The sequence below is a fragment of the Leptodactylus fuscus genome, chromosome 3 (assembly GCF_031893055.1).
Source record: "Leptodactylus fuscus isolate aLepFus1 chromosome 3, aLepFus1.hap2, whole genome shotgun sequence".
Classification (NCBI taxonomy): domain Eukaryota; kingdom Metazoa; phylum Chordata; class Amphibia; order Anura; family Leptodactylidae; genus Leptodactylus; species Leptodactylus fuscus.
This window is the reverse complement of record NC_134267.1, coordinates 155,080,317-155,100,783: the sequence shown is the minus strand read 5'-3', so window position 1 is coordinate 155,100,783 and position 20,467 is coordinate 155,080,317. Positions and strand designations below refer to the sequence as shown.

General features: G+C 41.5%; 1 protein-coding gene across 2 annotated transcripts; it reads left to right on the top strand.

Annotated features, from left to right (window-relative positions):
• Nucleotides 1–2,199: 2,199 nt before the first annotated feature.
• Nucleotides 2,200–15,057, top strand: SENP5 (SUMO specific peptidase 5). 2 transcript variants are annotated; one of them, XM_075268634.1, is made up of 10 exons: nt 2,200–2,498; nt 5,759–7,203; nt 7,795–7,900; nt 8,092–8,239; nt 8,735–8,782; nt 9,778–9,855; nt 9,987–10,124; nt 11,164–11,247; nt 12,644–12,694; nt 14,515–15,057. In XM_075268634.1, the coding sequence occupies exons 1-10, from the start codon at nt 2,461–2,463 to the stop codon at nt 14,623–14,625; spliced, it is 2,247 nt and encodes a 748-aa protein (XP_075124735.1). In that variant the 5' UTR covers nt 2,200–2,460; the 3' UTR covers nt 14,626–15,057. The 2 variants fall into 2 exon arrangements, with proteins under 2 accessions (XP_075124735.1, XP_075124734.1); XM_075268633.1 differs by having other exon boundaries at nt 9,987–10,226.
• The last annotated feature ends 5,410 nt before the right edge of the window (nt 15,058–20,467 follow it).

Genomic DNA, 20,467 nt, shown 5'->3' with positions numbered 1-20,467 from the left:
TATGGCTAAAACTACACTGCAACTTTGGGCGTGACTCCCATTTTGAAACTTAAGGGTCTGTTCACACAGAGTTTTTTGCAGGCGGATTTTGAGGCAAATCCGCCTCAAAATCCGTCTGTAAAAATGTCGCTCATTTATTTCAATGGGAGCCACTCGCTTTTTTTTTTCCGCTAGCATTTTTTTTCAACTGGTGGAAAAAAAAGGGACATGACCCATCTTCAGGTGGATTCCGTCTGGCAAAACCCATTGAAGTCAATGGGAGGCGGAAAAACTGTGCGGTTTTTGCAAAAATCACGTCAAAAGCCACTAGCGTTTTTTTAAAAAGACTTTTCAGGTCCATACACTGTGCTGGAGCAAAAAAAGCGCGACGAAAACCACGTCAAAAACTGTCAAAAAACACGCCAAAAACAGGACATTCTCATATATATATATATATATATATATATATATACACACACACATATGTTCTGTATATATAGACTGTATATACCCACAATGGAAAGGGCAATATACATACGGTATGTGTATATATAGACATGGTATGGGCATTGTGTAAGGGCAATGTGTATTTATATGAACAGTAGTCAGACACTATATAGTATACTTTATGAATCAGATGTAAGGTCATTTGTATAATAACGGTCAGTGCACGGGCTAACAGGTTACCACGGTAATGTCATTGTGACGTACCGGGCACCGTTAGATGAACGGTTCCTCAGCCTCGACTACAGACGCTCATCTTGCCGCTCCTGATCGCTTTCAGGTAAATTCGGGAATACCTCCCCCCGGGACAGGATAGAAGTAGAGGGGCACGGATTACATGGATAGGAATGAGTTCTGTAAGATTCGGTAACATCTGCCGTCCCCGCTGGTGCAGTTAGCCCGTGCTGCCATAAGCAAACACAAGCCGTGTCTGTCCTATCAGATGAGGCGACATAGTAAACTATATTTTTTTTATTAGAGGGGTTTGGCTTTAAAGTTTTCTTACTGATCGGTGGGGTCCGACTGCTGAGAGCCCACCAATCGCAAGTACGGAAGGCTGGGCATGCGCACTACAGCTCAATTCACTCTACAAGACTACCGAAGACAGCGGAGCACTTCTAGTGGCAGTGTAACGCTCAGCATCTCCCTTTCCATGGTCCGATCCTTACAGTACCTAAAAAGGGTAGGGGGCGATATAGAGCGCTGCAGACACTGAGCAACAATTGGGCAAGGGCTACACCGTGATATTGGCTGTGACTCCCACTGTGCGCCCAAGCATCGCCTGCAAGTCAAACATTGGCCTGCTTTATCTGCAACTTGAAAGTGGGGTCACAATGCAAAAAACACCCGATTCTCCAGATGCTTGCTCCATTGCAGCAAAGTAAATGAGGTTTTATTTAAGGGGATTGTCCAGGATCTGAACATTTTGTATACTGATAACCCATTCACAACATAGATCATTGGTGTCAGATCGGTTGAAGTGCTGAAGTGTATTGGAGTGGACATAGTAATACACTGTATAGTAGACTTTATAAAACATGTTGTGATTATGGAAACTGCGCAGTCTACAGGCAGGCCCGAGTACTGCAACCAATACAAATATAAAATACAGTTGAGTTTAGAATTGGATTGGTTTACAGGTGAACGGTAACGGTCAGTGCACGGGCTAACGGGTTGCCAGGGTAATGTCATCGTGGAGCGAGAGGGTGCACATGCGCACTGCTGCTCCATTCACTCTCTACCAGACTGCCGGAAATAGCCGAGTGCAGTACTCGGCTATCTCCGGCTGCCCTATTGACAATGAATAGAGTGGCAGTGGTATCAAATTCCAAACGAGCGCTTGGCACCTCCCTTTCCACGGTCCAATTCTCATGCGACCTAATCGGGTAGGATGCGATATAGAGCGCTGCCTACGGTCATACATGCTACATGTAAACCACGTTGTTCCCAGCTCTCTAGACATTATGCTAAGTAATAAATCTAAAAGGCTCTATAATTTCCCCCTGCCAAAATGCATAGACTGGCCCAAATCCCCAGAGTTGCCTGTTCCACTGCTCCCTTTAGGGGGCGGGCTAGCAACAGATCACTTTCACCGTGTCCTCCCACAGAACAAGGGGCAGCCCCGGGCCAGCGCTCAGGCGGTCACGTGTTTCTCCTCGGCTGTGGTTCGCACTCTGCTGGTTATTTGTCCCTTGTGCTGATCCGTACAGGAGGCGTCGTACTGTGTTTTTGGCCAGGAGGAAGCCAGAGGGTTGGGGCAGTTGTGCCGAGCGTACCGGGTGCACTCCTACTGTAGAGCCCTGTGCGGACGTAGACGGTCTGTGCGATAAGTCCCCCGGTACCGTACGCCTTACCGTATTGCTGCTGTATGGGCCTCGCTATAGGACGCTCGTATTGCCCGTAGTGGTCTCCCTCAGAGGCTTCCCTTTACTCTGGATTTAGCAGCTGTGGCCCGTGTACTGACGTGTGCTAGGATGGATGAGAGCTGGATACGCCACATGGCTTGCTCTGCTGAGGTAAATACATGTATGTCCTGTGTATTAGGTATGAGGACACTGGCCACCTGGGCTAACCGTACCCTGCCAGTCCTAGGTCTGTAGGATCAGTACAAGGGACACAGTTGTGGCACAATAAGGTTTGTTTTGTGAGACCTCGAAGAGAATTGTATACTTGTTGCTATGGGTTACACTACCATATATGCAGCTACTGTTGGGGTAGTGCTTAGACGTGTTTAGGGTTGAGTTTTTTGTAATTATAACTTAAGTTGACTTTATCATTAAAAGTGCTGTATAAATGCATGGAGTCTGTAGTGTGTTCTGTCTGCCATCTGGGATCCTGGCGCTGTTTGCACAAGCTCCTTCTCTTCAGTGGAGGATTGTATGTAAAGGATGTCCTTTCTGCTGCCCCTCCTTGAGATCATTTGGGGGTAAAGTGACATTAGAGATTATATTAGAAATGTTCTATGCATGCAATATCAAATTAAAGGCATATATTAAGTGTACGGTACACATTCAGGTTTTGTTTAGGTTTTTGACTCAAATCCAAGAGAAATACTACCAGTCCTTTTGTATTTTGTTACCGCTTAAGATCCACATCTGTTCCTGGCCTCAAAACTACAACAATACTTGCATATGTAAAAGTACCCTAATGCTAAGGCTCTATTTTTAGGAAAAGCAACAAAAGGAATGGGAAATATAAAGAGAGCACTTATACTTTACTCATCTGTCCCCACTGCTCTGGTGTGTCCTACCATGGTTTGGTCCTGCTGCTCCAGTGTCTTGTTTTGGTGGAATTCTCGCCACATGAGACCGCTGAAGCCAATTGGTGGCCTAAGTAAAGGAACTGGCATGACACTCACAAACGTCCTGCGTCCTTTCATTTTTATATGTTTTTTTTTTTTTTTCACCTTCCCTGGCCTCATATCAAATATCTGGTAATCCTGGAAAGCCCCTTTAAATCCATTGCAAATACACAGCAATCGCTGCAACAAAAAGTGCAGCTTTTCTGCAACATTGGAGAGACTCCACGGGGGACTTTTCTCTCCGCTGGTTTCAGTATAAAAATGGCAGACCCCATTATAGTCTATAGTGACCACTGTTTTGGCGGTTGGACTCTGCAGTGGATCTAATCGATGGAGAGCCCAGCCAGAGATAAACCTAGCCTTAGCCTAAGAGAGATTTCCACACACATCAAACGATTGGCCAAATATTATTAAAGGGGTTATCCAGATTCTAATATTGATGTTAGGCATATGAGGGTCCGACAACTGGGACCCTCTATGTCTGTGGTTTGGGGACAATGTGACTCCTGGTAATGTTCAGCTTCTGGGAGCCACGCTGCTCCCTTGCCATACAATGTGTAGCAACGGGTTTTGTTATTGTCCGCAGCGCTACCCCAATGAACTCTATGGGGCAGCTCTGCAGGACCAAAACACGCCGCTATAGTTTATACGCCAAGTGAGCAGTGCAGCTCTTCACATGTGAACTTTACGAGAATCTGTGCTGTCTAAACAAACAGCTGATCAGCAGGGTTCCTGACTATTGGACCCTTATAGACATAACATCATCAATATTAGAATCTGGATAACACCTTTAATAATATTTGGCCAAATTTAAGGTGTGTGTGTAGAAATCTGTCTTAGACTAAGGTTACGTTCACAGCAGTGTAGTTCCTAGCATGTAAACTTTACTGGGAGCCATGCTGTCCCCAAACAGATCTTCAGGGTCCCATGTTTGATTGATTGACTATCTTAAGAATAGTCTTCAATCTTAGAAGCTAGATAACTCATTTTAGCAATAGGTGATTTACTCGCAGAGACACATCATTTTGTGTATGGTGGTCATATTTACATGTGAGGGAGTTCATTTTGAATGAAAATGCAACTCTGTAGTTCCATTCCCAGTCTGTGCTTTAGTATTGAAAATTCAATAGAAGGGCAAATAAAAATAGTCAATGGCACTGGCTTCATTCAGAATAGCTGTTGCATGCCACGGTCATGTGATGGGCACACAGGTGTACAGCTCGGTCATGTGATGGGCACACAGGTGTACAGCTCGTTACAGTCACAGACGGACATCTGCCTGGTAATGAGCTGTGCACCTGTGCTCATCACATGACCTGTACATGGTCTGTATATCTATATCACATGACCAGGAATTCAATATCCGGTGACGATTCGTTTCCCCATTTCCAGAAACAGATTTTCACTATTACCCCCCTTCCCATTCACTCCATCATACTTATATATCTTCTTCTTGTCTAGGCTTCCTTTTCCAGGGAATGGCTCCTCCTACTTCCTTGATGTCAGCATGCGCAACAGAGCCAGATTCCTGGCTTATCGCTGAATCCATCAGTACATCTCTATTGCGCAATCATGGGAGCCTGTGCAATAGAGATGTATTGAAGGCTATAGCATAGCGCTGTGCACTTGCAGTCAAAAAGAGTAGGAGCCATTCCTTGCATAAGGAAGACACGTAAAGTATAATAGGGTAGGAGGGGTGGGCTGATTGAGTTGGGAAGGGCTAGTAGTGGGAGGAACAGCTAGGAGACACGGATGGGGTGTTAGAGATGGAGGAGTGAGAGGGAAACAGTGTGAGAGCCTAAGACTACCAGAATGTGCTGCAGCAGGAAGCTACATCAAATAAACAAATGCAGAAGATACTAGGCACTCCCAGAAATCACTCAAAACTTCTAAAGTTATATGGGTGCACTTATTAACCCATTAATAGCTCTAACAGATCTTTTTTAAAAAAAAAAAAACATAAAAAAATCATTTTTTCCTGTAAAACCCCTTTAAGCTGCGGTCTACCTGTGATGACATTCCATTGCAGCTTTCTGTTGCTGACTAGGCCCAAATGAATGGGCCATATTGTCAGGGAGTCTTGAGCCGCGCAATTCACAACAGGATCGTGCAGGACAATTGTTTGTTTGTTTGTTTGTTTGTTTTTTTTTTGGGGGGGGGGACAATGGGAATCAGATTCTGGGTGGAATATGTCATGGGTTCAGGAGCAGAGTACTCCCTAAAATTGCCAGTGGAGTTTCTAGTACTAAAATTCTTCTGAATGGGGTTGTTCTAGTGGGAAACTGCAAGTCCCACTGTCATGAATAAGACACACAGAAATTTCAGCAATAAATATGTTGTGTGTGTGTGTGTTATACACTTCTAGAAATACATCATCTTTCTAAAACTAATGTGTTAAATGATGGCATGAGGAAATGAGCACCAGTACAAGGTCAGATTAATTTACTCAGCATTTTTTTTTCATTCTTCTTTTAGGATGTTATCAAGCCCTTGTGGCAGAAAAATGAAAGAACATAAATGTTCTACCCCCTCAAAAAATACACTTCCTGTTTTGCTCTCGAAATGCTCAGTAGAGCCTGGAGATTTTAGAAACATTATCTCCAAAGAACAGGATATTCTCACATCCAAAAAATGGAATGCTGATGACATAAAGAATGACCGTGAGATCAAGCAGATTGCAGGCATCCAAGCCAATGCACGTAAGAGAAAGACCTCTGCTGATCAGACCTCAGGAACAAATTCTGGACAAGACGCCGTAAAGGAACGTAACCGTCCCAAAAAATTTCGCTTGTCTTCTGGTGTTCCTCAGCAGACAACTACCGTGATCTCATCGCAAGCCTCAAAGAAGAAGAAAAAACTTTGTGGTAAAACGGTGACATCAAAAAATTTATTTATAAAAAATTCTTTACATGAAGACACTGCTACTGTGCCACCAAAGAAGATCACTAAGGCACATAAAGGCAAGGATGACATTGCCTGCAGCCTCGTGGCTGCCAAGAGTCAGGGAAAGAAACTTTCTCCTTTATTAAAACAAACACGCTCTGGAGGCTTATGGCTGCTGAAAAGCTGTGATTTGCTTAATATCGGAAGAGTACCCTTATTTATGATGCAGAGAAAACTCTTTCAGATTGCAGCCTGTGGTAAATTACAGTCTGAGAAGCTCAGAGCAAGAAAGACAAGCTATAGACTACTGGATTTTAACTGGATGTGGTTTCGGAAAGGTTTTTGGAACTGCTGCAAGAAGACTCTGAGAGGCAGGATTCGTAAAGCCATCTCTTATCTGAAGTTGAAACTTCAGAGATCCGTAAGAGCTGGACGGAGGGCATACGATATGAACAATAACACTTCAGGAATTTTATATGAGATCCCACAATGCACCACCAAAAGCTGCCTACGAGATGATCCTGCTGTCAAGCTGCAGAGTGTGGAACCTCACTTTGGAAATGCTGCGTCCAGCCAGCAAGCGCTGCTCTGCACCCCTGCTCATTGGTGTGGCTCAGACACCTTACCCAAGAAAACAAGTGACTTTCCTGTTAGTAACAACCAGCCTGATGACTTGTGCTTACTGCTTCCCGAAAAAGAAGTATGTATACCTTGCCAGGAAGAGACAACTGCTCATGGCAAGAAGGACGATGTTCAGATTCCCTTACCTCCTCAAAAATGGCAAGAATGTACAAGTGATGTTTTTGAATGTCAGGAAAATGCTTCCATGGACATAGAAGAAAATGGTGAAGAACCCTGCCCCATGGACTTGGATGATAGTACAGACTCGGTGATATTTCTAACAAAGCTGCTGGATCACCCTTACTGTAAAAGTCCCATACAACAGACCACTTGTGAAGGACTGCATATACAGGGCCTGCCGAACGGACAGAAAACTATCAGAGTCCCAGATGAACAAGTTGCATCTACTATTTGGGGTAATTTACAAGTCCGCTATGAGATAATAGTTTCACTAGTTAGAGTGACAATTTCTGACTCCTAAAGTGTTATGTTGTCACCGCTAAATTTCCCAGATTTAATGTGGTTGGTTTTTTTTTGTTTTTTTGGTTTTTTTTTTTGGGGGGGGGGGTGTTTGTCTGGTTTTCTTAGCCTTATATTTGATGGGATCACATTAATTTAAATTGGGTCGCAGAGCCACATGCTGTGTGGGGGTTAACAAATCATTTTACGCTCTTTCAATTCACTTTGCATTTGTTGGCCGCACGTCACTGCTTACACACAGTAATGTATTGCTAATAACACAAATGTTTGTGGTGGTGCACAAAAGATGCAATTGCCTGGCAAAGAAACATTTGTTAGTTTGTGGGGCGTTTGCTGGTATATGGACCAATTATTTTGGCCCACCATTGGTAGGGATAATCCCTCCCAATGATTGACCCATTTCTCCTTTGATGTGAAAGGGCTCTAGCTTGGAATGATGATCACTAAAGGTTATTCTCCCTGCCACCCCTTTACAACCCACTTTTATGGTTTAATAGTGAATGTTTCCTTCTTTCACATATTTCTAGGTTTCCTACATGAAGTCGTGAAGAAATACGGTAGTTTGATTCCTTTGACTGAAAAAGATGTACTTGCTCAACTAAAGGAGGCTTTTAATCAGGATTTTTCTGACAGGTATAGTTGTTAATGCTCGAAATGCAGATAATCAGATAGAATTAATTGTATTTTGACCTGCCACCAGGTTGAGGCGTTAGAGGGGTTTTCTACTGATGGTTTTTGTAAATAGGAAGGGCGTAAAAATACAAAAAAAAAATGGTTTCAGTGTACAACCAGTAATTTCTTTTTGTTTTTGTTTTCTTGCTCAGGATCCCCTTTATTAACAAGGAAATTGCAAAGTATAAAGCCAAAAATTACAAAACTATTGGTTGCGGTTTTCGGATTTGCTATAACAGACACACACTTGATATGCATGATCTTGAAACTCTAGACCACCAAAAGTGGATCAATGATCAGGTAAGGAACACTAAAGTTTGATTTTATAATTTTTTTTTTTTTTTTTAATGTTATGTGAACTAAAACCAAAAATGATATTGTCTTCATGTACAGTTTAAAGTTCCTTTTTGTATATAATCGCCACCAAAACTCAGACCACTGTGTTTAAGATTAATGATGGAGCACTTGGGGTATGTTCACACGGCGGAAGTATGGAGTGAGTCTTGAGGTGCGGACACCGTGGCTGACTCAGCCGCGGGAAGATAGGGCATGTCACTTCTTTTTCCCACTAGCTGAAAAAAAAAGCAAGAGGCTCCCATTGAAATGAATGGGAGACATTTTTGCAGGCGGATTTTGAGGTGGATTCCGCATTGAAATCCACCTGCAAAAAACTCTGTGTGAATATACCCTTATTCTTCACGGAGTGACTCTCCATCTAGAGATTGTGGCATACCTCAGGACAAAGAACATTTCACAGTACTATTTTATTTATTTTTGTGTTTTGTTTTTTTTTAGGTCGTAAACATGTATGGTGACCTGTTAATGGACGCTGCACCAGAAAAGGTGTGCATTTACAGCTTTTGGTTGTCTATGTTTGTGCTACAGGCCAAACAATCCTTCCTTGTATCTCGTTGTATGACACTGAAGAGTTGGTTAAAGGGTCTTCACTTCTTGGTTTTGTCTCGAAGCATGGAAAATGTCTGCTCAGCCAACCACTGTCGGCAGCAGTAACCTACTGAAACCAGTGACTGGCTGAGTGGACACTTCCTGTGTTTCAAGGTGGATCCAGGTAGTAGCAACCCAACAGGAATAGTGGGAACTTGGTGTCCGTTTTATTTTATTTTTTGCAACCTTGCTCCCACAGTTTTTTTTTTTTTTTTTTTTTTTTTTTTGTTTCAACGTTCTTCCAAACCCCCACCCCCACTGGAAAAGTACTTTTAGTATGAATGGGCAAATGTGACATCATTGTTCAATTCATTCTGGATTACTTGAAATGAATATGGCCCAGTTCACCTCTGGGTTCAGGATTCTGTTAAGGGAGTCCGTTTGGGGACCCCCCAAATGCATAGAAAAGCAGTTACCTGGGAAAACACGCGGACCCCATAGACAATAATGGAGTCCGTGTGGTTTCCGTTCGGTTTCTGCACAAAACATGCAGAAAGAAAAGGGCTTCTTCCAGGACTTTTCTCTATGCATGTTTTGTGCGGAAACCACACGGACCCCATTGTAGTCTATGGGGACTGCGTTTTTTCCCAGGTAACTGCTTTTCTATGTATATAGGTTTCCATTTGGGGAGTCCACTTAGGGAACCCGTATGTAGATGTGAACCGGGCCTTAGTGACTCATTAGGCTACATTCAGATGTAGAAGATTAATTACAAATTCTGCAATACAAGTGAATAATGATGATCACTTAAAAAGTTTCTGGTGCTAGTCAGTGTAGTGGTTGTGGTGAGCAGTCCTGTACACAACTTTGTATTTTTTTTTTCTCTATTTATTCTCTTTACTTTTATATAAAGTTACAGAGTGCTTGCTAATTTTGTTCTTTCTTTTTGTCAGGTTCACTTCTTTAACACATTTTTTCATAAGCAACTTGTGACCAAAGGATATGAAGGAGTGAAAAGATGGACTAAAAAGGCATGTTTTTCTTAATTTTTTGGGATTTTTTTTTTTTCTTGTAATATATTTCTGCTTTATAAACACAACTTTTATATTTACTTTTTAATTGGTTTGATTAACTTAGTCTCACAATATTTTGTCTTCCCTAGGTGGACATTTTCAAAAAGACCTTGATACTGATTCCAATACACCTACTAGTCCATTGGGTGCTCGTAGCTGTGAACATCCCAAATAAGACTATTTCATTCTATGACTCCCAAGGCGTACAAGACAAAAATTGTACGGAAGTAAATGGCGGCCATCCACTACATCAGAGTGCAGGCAGTAGAAAGGCCGCGTATCCGTCAGCAGTACCTGTTCCTGTGCAGTCACCTGATCATCTAATGCTGGTTGGTGCTTATATGTTGTTACCTGATGAGCAAATGCTCTTTCATTTGACAGTCAGACTTTCCCATACTCATGCATGTTTGGTTAGGCTGTGGGCTCATGTGTTCCTAAAGAAATTACAATTCTGGGCCAGGAGGCAAAAGGTGAAATTAAAAAAGAACCAAAAACATACTCACCTGTCTCCTGCGCTCTGTTGTTCCCTGCCGCTGGACCAGGAGGTCACTCACATATGTCACTGGTGACGTCCTATTCCCTTCCTGTGACCACCAAGCCTGATTGGCTTCAGCGCCATGTGCGGTAGGACTTCCGCCGGACAGTGAAGGACATCAGAGAACCGGGGACTGGTGAATGTGGGGTTGTGGGTTTTTTTTTTTGTTTGTTTGTTTGTTTGTTTTTATAAAGGTTTCACCTTCATTTGCTTTCTTGCCCAAAACTGTAATTCCTGGACAATACCTTTTTTTTTTTTCACCTAAGAACAAACTGATCTGGTATGTAAAATACAACAGGATTGATCCTATACTACCCTAACATTTGATGTTGGCGAGAGAAGTATCAGCCTCATACACATGAGGTAGTTGTCTCACTTTCCTTCAATCGGCATTTTTGCTTGATGTGTATGGGTAGTTTTAGTTCCACTGGAAAAAGTAGTCAGGAGTGTTCACTAAAATGTAAAATGTAGCAACTACTAAGTCTGGCTCACAATCGCCACTCTTAAACACTGCTGCGTTACAATTAAAATTTAACTTTGCTGAACTTTGTAAAACTGAGCAAGCCCTGCCCCCACCCCCAGTCTACAGTTCTTAAACTTGGTAAATGTTGTATTCAGTAAACTTGTCTCTTTTCAAAAGATGTTTTGTTTACGGGGTAGAAACAATAAAATGTACTTTCTTGCGGCTCATGATGGTTATAATTAACTCATGTTATTATATTTTCCTTCAGAACATCTTTAAGTACCTTGTGACAGAAGCCAGTGAGAAAAATCATCCTGAATTTTTTCTTGGATGGCACACTATTATAAAAAAGGTAAAAAGTTAAAAACATTCAATTCAGTCCCATTGTTGTGAAAAAGTAACATTTGGTGATGTTTGTATTTTTTGTTTTGTTTTTTTTTTAATATTACTTATGACTACTACTGTTTTATGTGTTTTCCAGGGCTTTATTTCTGATGGTCTTGCCTTAAGATAGGCTCATGCCCTTTAGGTACCTATCCCTAGCCTAATGAGCATAATCATTTTAAAATTTGTAGATGATTAAAAGTGAAACATTTTTGCAAATCTAAGTAATTCAAATTTTGCAGAGTTTTAAAGATTTTCTCTAAATATGACAGTTTTTGTCTTGACCACTTGCCTCTAGATACGACCATGAATAGAGGACATTTCTAAGGTCAGGAAATCAGCCACGATGTCCTTTTTGTGACCGAGATATCCTGTCATACATGAAGTGACCCTGCCTGATAACACAACTACAATAAGGACATCATGGCTGGGTTTCTGTCCCAGACCGTTGAAAGTTTCTGCATTCATGGTCATATTCATTGGCAACCGATCTAGATAAAAGATGTCACCACTGAGATAGAGAAAATCTTTAAAACTCTGCAAAATTATTAAATACTTATATTTGCAAAAATGTTTCACTTTTCCATAATTATCTACAAGTATAACTGTGGTTATGTTCATGGAATACCCCTTTAACACTTGACCTTGATTTACATTTAATGAATGATTACTTTAGGATGTACCCCTTTTTTATATGCCAAACAATTTTGTGGGGTCAGACTTCAAGCACTGAGGCCTTTTTATCATTTATCAGGCACAGTGTGTTGATTTCTCATAGGGCCCTATACCTGGTAATGCAGCTTACTGCAGCCCCATCGTTTTCAAGTAAGTGGGACAAGGCTTATGTATAGTATCATGTTCAGTCACTACAGCATGTACAAAGTTACACCAAGTACTGAAGATGATGCACCCTATTCAAATAGATAATCATTGACGGTGCTAGGAGTTGGACCTTTCATACACTGATATTAATGGTCGGCTAATTCCTGTTCGGAACGGATAGTACATTGCCTGGTTGTGAAGATGCTGTAGCGCTTACCAGGGCAGCACATTCAAACATCTGACTGTCAGGGGTGTGCCTATCGGCATCACCAGATATCTGATATTGGTGGCCACCTTAACATCCTTGTTGGAATAATATGTGAATTTACTGTATGTCGTAAGTGTATATTGCCTTTACCAATAGCAACACTGAGAAGGAAAAAGCAACAACGTGAACATGTGACATGTTTTTATATTGCTATCACAAGAGCAATGTAAAGATTTGACAGTAACTGATGACGTAATCATGAATTTGGAGTCAAGGCTATGTCATTTGCCAGAAAAATGCCTCTAACGTTAGACTTTTTTTTTTTGTCTCTTAGTGCATTCCACAACAGAAGAATGACTTTGACTGCGGCGCGTTCATGCTCCAGGTAAGCCTCTATTTATTTTCAAGAACAGGTTTTCTCTTGCCTTATTAAACCTCTTGACACTAGATCTATATTTGCTCCATAATTTGCACCAATTTCTGGTGCAAGTTCACGTCCACAGAGACTCCGTCTCTCCTGCTAAATCCCATCTATTTTGTTTGTGAAACTTTAAAAGCTCTGAAATGGCATGATGAATTCCCCCAAGTAAAAAAGTAAAATCCTATTAATATTATAAATGTGAAAGTTTGTGAGTTTGGATGTTTGTGGGTTTGTGTGTTTGGATGTTTGTTCCTCAATCATGCAAAACCCGCTTGACCAATTTGGCTGAAAGTTTCCACAAACATAGTTAATACACTCGATTGCGCAATAGGCTACTTTTCGTCACAACAGCGCACATACGTTTGTGCCAGGACCCCCACAAAATCCAAACTCACACCACCATCTCTGCAATCTCACACACTTTGGACCATAGCAAGCCACAAAATTCATATTGCCCTCTACAGCCTCGCCCCTAACCCCACACAATCTCATATACATATACTTTACCACTTTGCCCCTCCCCTTAACAATACTCCAGGAGGTTCTCTTTAACGCTCCGGAGCAGCCATGTTTGCCGACCCCCACCGCTCTGACAATCCGCGACACCGCCCACCCATGTCAATACCCCTAGGAAGTCTCATAAATGCAAAAAAAAAAGTTTAAAAAAAAGTAAAAAAAATATAAAAACAAATAAAAAGGATTAAAAATTCAAATCACCCCCCTTTCCCTAGAACACATATAAAAGTAGTTAAAAACTGTGAAACACATACATGTTAGGTATCCCCGCGTCCGAAATCGCCCGCTCTACAAATCTATACAAATATTTTTCCTGTTCGGTAAACGCCGTAGCGGGAAAAATGGTCAAAAGTGCCAAACCGCCGTTTTTTCACTCTTTTGATTCTGATAAAAATTTGAATAAAAAGTGATCAAAGCAATAACATTTCCCGAAAATGTTAGAATTAAAAAGTACACCCGACCCCGCAAAAAAAGACGCCCTATACATCCCCGTACACGCACGTATAAAAAAGTTACAGCTGTCAGAATATGACGACTTTTCAAAAAAAAAATGTTTTAACACAGTTTTGGATTTTTTTAAGGGGTCAAAATGTAAATAAAACCATATAAATTTGGTATCCCCGGAATCGTAACGAAACATAGAATACAGGGGACATGTCATTTTGGTTGCACAGTGAACGCCGTAAAACCAAAGCCCCTAAGAAAGTCGCAGAAATGCATTTTTTTGGTCAAATCCACCCCATTCTGAATTTTTTCCCTGCTTCCCAGTACATTATATAGAATAATTAATGGTGGCATCATGAAGAAAAATTTGTCCCAAGAAAAATTAAGACCTCATATGACTCTGGGAGCGGAGAAATAAAAAAGTTATGGGGCTTAGAAGGAGGGGAGTCAAAAATGAAAAACCAAAATCAAAAAAAGCCATCGACTGGAAGGGGTTAACTTCAAATACCTCTGTCCCAAAGTCACTATGTAAAGTTTCTCACAACACCGTATAGCAGCTCAAATACAAAGTAACTTCAACACAAAAGTCTCACGTATTCTCTGAATTACAGCAAAAACAAGATACAAAGTTACATTTCATATCCCATACCTTATACACAGTACGAAAACCTTACCCACACCTGTATATACCCACTTCTACAATCACCGCAGACGAAGTCGCGGGTACCAGCTAGTGACTCATATGACAGTTATACAGCATTTCTCTTATGCCTGTATGCATTATCCTTCATGAATAACACAAGTCTCTTTCTCTTTCTTCCCAGTACTGCAAGTGCCTCGCTCTAGAACAACCTTTCTTGTTCTCCCAAGAAGACATGCCTCGTATCCGAAAGGGGATCTACAAAGAACTCTGTGAACGCAGACTCCTGGATTGAAAGAAAAAATCGACTCCTGGATTGAAAAAAAAATTAAAAAAAATCAACTCCTGGATTGAAAAAAAATATTAAAGCTGCTCTATTGTGGCCCAAAAGAAAACTTTCAAGCTGTACTTGAATTATTTAATACTTCCGCAAGTTTTAAACATTACTTCAGAAGGGTGGCTGGCCCTCCATTGTTACCTCAAATGCTACTTTTTATTTTGGTAAATTCATCAGATTTGGACATGGTTGGATTCTGGGACATCAAGCAAAGCTGCCATGAAATCTTTGTGGCTTCTTTTTCATTCTGGTATTTATTATTTATTATGTAAGCATGCAAATATGCAAAAGCATGCAGCAGTAAAACAAGGACTGTATATTTGATGCACCTTTGACTTGTAGATAGAAATGACAGAGAATTTTAATTTTGTTTAAATATATGAAATAACAGGTACATTTTTTTCCTGTAACTATTAAACTGTATTTACTTTGAAATGTTTTTCCAATGGAAAAATGATTCATTACATATATTTTGATCAGACTTTTTTTATTTATTGCATTTTTCCCACTCTGCTTTACAGCCAATGCTTTATAGAAAGTTTTGCATATTAGGGATAATTTTGGACATGGTCATATGCTCTGTTTGTCTTATGCTATGCATCTTATTCTGTCTATATCTGTGTTTATAAGAAAGTGAGTGAAAAAAATGTAAAGTCAGTAGGGTAGTAATAAGGTATCTAGAGTTAACCTGAACTACTGCGATTGCTTAAACTGCTGCAACGTGATATCTTATCCCAAAGACAACAAAGAACGATGAAGAATCATTGAAAAAATGTTTTTGTAATAATAAATTTTTATTGTTTTTTTTCTTGTCTTCTGTTATAAGCTATCACTCCAGCATTTTAAAGGGATTCAATCATTTAAATCCCATTTTTTTTCTCCCTAACGAAGGGCTATTCTTCTCCTACCTTTAGAAGTCTTCTCTGAGCCGCCGTTCCCTAGATATCCCGGTTTTCTTCGACGTGTAAATGAGTTCTTGGTGCGTCGCCAGTACTGCGAGAAAACTCTCCAGCGCCGGCCAGTGTCGTCTTCAGGCACGCCTCCCCGCAATGTCTTCTTCCGTCGGCTTCTTCTGGATTTAAAATTCATGCACGTGCAGTCGGGCAGAGCCGACTGCGCATGTCTGTGACCGTTTTCTTGTGGCCGCTTACACAGTATGCTTGAGACGACTGCGCATGCATGAATTGCAAATCCAGAAGAAGCTGACGGAAGAAGACATCACGGGGAGGCGTGCCTGTAGAAGACAGAGGCCGGCGCTGGAGAGTTTTCTCGTAGCACTGGCGATGCACCGAGAGCTCATTTACACGCCCGGGATAACTACGGAACGGCGGCTCGGAGAAGAATAGCCTTTCTTAAGGTAATTCCTACGTGTTAGGGAGAAAAAAATGGGATTCAAATAATTGAATTCCTTTAACCAATTATAGACTTTTACGTTAAATCTGCTTCGTCTGTACGTTTTAAACTAGGAACGTCATTTTGGTAAAAGTAGTTTCTGAAATATCGTTTATGACCTGCCTATCCATTTTCTCTGAGAAGTTCTTAGCTAACCAGCGTGATCTGAAACAAGAGGAAGACCACATTTCCTGCCAAAAATGGATTGTATCTCATTGTAGAAAAGTGGGGGGCCTTTCCCTGAGGAACAGCAATACAAGAATTCACAGGTCGCTACAGCTTCAGTCCTGCTGTATTCATGAACAGAGTACTCACCCTGCCCCATGGGGGCTTGATTCACCATCTGTTGTGTATGACAACAGCCTGTCAATCACTGTTCTAAGGGATGGGAAGGCAGTTGGTGCTTTGCACATGAATACAACAGGACTGAAGCTGTGAGATGAGCTTATTATTTGAGTACGGTTAATTACTAGAGATGAGCGAGTAGTATTCAATTGAGCACTACGGTATTCGAAGTACTCGTTCGAATACTACTCACTATTCTCAGTAAAGATTCGATTCAGAACCAGCGTTGATTGGCCGAATGCTATACAGTGTATAGCCTTCAGCAAATCAACACTGGTTCTGCAGCAGGCTCGTCTCTGCTAGTCTGGAGAGCTGGCAGCTTGCAGTTATGCGGGAGCTGACTTTTTCTCACAGGAATGCATTGACCAGCGCTGATTAGCCGGTGTACAGCATTCAGCCAATTAACGCTGGTTCTGCCGGAGGCTCGTCTGTGAGGAGGCGGAGTCTAAGATCAAACCATTGTGGTCCGATCTTAGACTCTGCCTCGTCACAGACGAGCCTCCGGCAGAACCAGAGTTGATTGGCTGAATGCTGTACACTGTATAGCATTCGGCCAATCAACGCTGGTCAATGCATTCCTATGGAGAAAATCAGCTCCTGTATAACCGCAAGCTGCCAGATCTCCCGACAAGCAAAGACGAACCTGCTGCAGAACCAGCGTTTGGCCAAATGCTATACAGTGTATAGCATTTGGCCAATCAATGCTGGTTCTGCAGGATGAGTAAGGGCCGGTTCACATTAGCGCTTGTCTTCCGTCCGGAAGGAGTCCGCAGGAGGACCCCCCCGGATGGAATATCAGTGCAACTTCAAGCGCTGTGCAGTTAAAGCGCATGGACCCCATAGACTATAATGGGGTCCATGTGCTTGCCGCAAACTGCCTGCACGAATCATTTGTGCGGGCAGTGCGCTGCAAGCACACGGACCATTACAGTCTATGGGGTCTGTGCGCTTTAACTGCACAGCACTCCTCCTAAACCCTCTCCTCCTGCTACTCCTGGACTTAGTGATTCTACTTTAGTCGAATAGTGGTTTCCCCTGAAACGAGCATTTTTTCCCCATAGACTATAATGGCATTCGATCGAGTAATCGAATATTGAGGCTCTACTTGAAACGAATCTCGAATATTTCACTACTCGCTCATCTCATTTAGTTACCAAAATGCACAATTGCCAGTTTGACTTGTAGTAGTACGGACATGAGGAAGCTGTCATATGCTGCCATTATATCTTTTAGTGCTGTGAGCATAGTGCTATAATTTGTTTGTAGAGTGACCGCTTACTGCTTTCTTGCATATTTCATTAGGGGACACAGCACCATGGAGTTATAGACTTGGCCACTAGGAGGTTGACACTAAAAATAGCTAAAGATGTTGGCTCCGTATTCTGGGCTATAATGTCTCTACAAATACAATGTTAGTCAGTTTTAGTGTAGTGTCGGCCTGCCCGCCTCCACAGAACCCTGAAGGGCATTCTCCACTTCTCCCAGCATCCTGGGGGTTTCTGAGTAGCATTACACCGCTGCCTGGGGCTGCCAATTTCTCCCCCCTATTTCTCCGCCGCGGCATCCTGCATTCCAGCCGCCATTCCACCATCTCTAACGTCTCCTTCATTTTGGGTCCCCTTTCAGGCAACCGGTGCTTTTCTTTGGCCCTCTCCAGTCCCTCTTGCCCAGGAGGGGAGGCAGTGGGAGAGCTCCAAATAAGTCAATGTTGCTGAGCAGTCTTGTGCAAGAGGAAGCTTTTGCTGCGATTACTCAGCGGTCCGAGAACACACATCCAGTGCCCTCTTTGCCGATTTGCATAGGAATAAAAAGCAGCTTTTCATCAATAACAAGCAGCCATTCCACAAATGAATTATAGCACTGTACTCACGGCTCTGAGCACTATAACAGTACTGGGACTGGTTTAATTTTGTTTTGGTGCTGACAGACTCACTTAAAGCTGGTAAATGTGCTTGAAGTTTGAATCCCGTACTAGATTTATCACAAGGTATATCCTGCGTACACAGAAATTACAAATATGTTTGTGAAGTAGAATATAGTTTTGTCATCGGGAATCAGCCTCTCTGGTTTTGCTGATCTAAACTTCAACTAACCACTTCCCGCCCCAGGCATTTTTCGACTTTATTTTTTTACTCCCCCCCCCCCCTCTCTCAAACCCCATAGCTTTTTTTTTTCTTTTCCTGATCTGAGCCATATGAGGGCTTAATGCTTGAGGGACCAATTTCTCTTCATGATGCTACCATTATTTATTCTGTATAATGTATTGGGAAACTGGGAAAAAATTCTAAATGGGGGGGATTTGAAGAAAAAAATGCATTTGTGCGACTTTCTTACAGGGATCTTTTTTTACAGCGTTCACTGTGCAGCCAAAATGACATGTCACCTGTATTCTATGTTTTGGTACAATTCCCGGGATACCAAATTATTTGGTTTTATTAACATTTTAACCCCTAAACAGAAATCCAAAACTGCACCAAATTTTTATTTTTTTTTTCAAGCTGCCATATTCTGACATCTGTAACTATCTATACTAGTTCTGTGTATGGGAACGGGAGCATCTGGTTTTTTTTTTTTTGTTTTTTTTTGCGGGACCATTTTGGAGAAATGTTATAGCTTTTGTCACTTTTTCTTCAAATTTTTACCGGAGGCAAAACAGTGGAAAAAAATGGTGGTTTGTCACTTTTGCCTTTTTTTTTTTCCCCCGCTATGGCTTTTATCATACTGGAAAAATATTATTGTAGATTTGTAGACTGGTGTTTTTAGACACTGGGATACCTAATGTGTATGTGTTTTACAGTATTTAAGTTCTTTTATATGTGTTCTATGGAAAGAGGGGGTGTTTTTTTTTTTTTTTTTTTTTTTTAATGCATTTATTCGACTCCCTAGGGGTCTTGAACCCCAGGGGGTCTGGTCACTAATGCAATGCATTACAATAATAATTAAAAAAAAAAAAGGAGTTCTATTGCAGGCTACATAGAGTAACCTGGAATAGAATCTATTGAATGACAGACCTGGGAGCCTTCACAAGGCTCCCGGCTGTCATGACAACAGAATGCCGGCCCCCGGAGCGTGCCAGTGATACCCAGGAAAATGGCGCCCTGGTCAGATTTGACCGGCGCCAGAGGGGTTAATGCCTGTGATCAGTGTTTGCACCGATCATAGGCATTAATGCCATGTGTCTGCTGTATAAAACAGCAGACACCCAGCGGCTATGGCGGTCATCTGGCTCCCGAGTGGCCGCCATCTTTAAACACCTGGCCATACTAGTACAGCAGATGTCGAGGAAAGTAGAATTGGGAAACTTGGAATGTTCAGAATCTTGCGGTGTTAATATGAACATTAACCCCTTCCTGACATTTTTCACCTTTTGTTTTTGACTTCCCACCACCCCCATAACTATCAGTTATTTTTCTGCTCCCAGAGCCATGTAAAGGCTTAATATTTGTGGGACAAATTTTTCTTCAGGATGCTACCATTAATTATTCTGTATAATGTACTGGGACGCTGGGGAAAAATTCAGAATGGGGTGGATTTGAAGAAAAAGTCCATTTGTGCAACTTTCTTAGGAGCTTCATTTTTGCAGTGTTCACTCTGAAGCCAAAATGACGTCGCCTGTATTCTACGTTTCGACACGATTCCAGGGATACCAAATTTATATAGTTTTATTTACATTTTAATCCCTTAACAAAAATGTAAAACTTCGCAAAACATTTTTTCTAAAAGTCGTCATATTCTGACACCTTTAACTTTCCATGTACAGGAATGCATAGGCTGTGGAGTTTTTTTTTAGTTTTTGTGGGCGTAGTGGGGTGCAGTTTTTATTTATACCATTTTGGGGGAAGTCTATTGCTTTGATCATTTTTTTATAAAAATTTTTATCGGAGGTGAAACAAAGGAAAAATGGTGGTTTGGCACGTTTGAAATTATTTTTTTTTCTTTTCCTCCACTACGGCATTTACCAGTATGGGAAAAATACTTTTGAGTTTGTAGGCCAGGCATCATTGAACACAAGGATACCTAATGTGTAAGTATTTCACATGGTAATATATTACTTTTATATGTA

Coding starts and splice junctions, on each gene's coding strand:
- SENP5 (XM_075268633.1), top strand. CDS start 2,461: ATGAGAGCTGGATACGCCACATGGCTTGCTCTGCTGAG. Junction 8,783..9,777: donor TGGACGCTGCACCAGAAAAG/GTGTGCATTTAC, acceptor TCTTTTTGTCAG/GTTCACTTCTTTAACACATT. Junction 10,227..11,163: donor CACCTGATCATCTAATGCTG/GTTGGTGCTTAT, acceptor ATTTTCCTTCAG/AACATCTTTAAGTACCTTGT.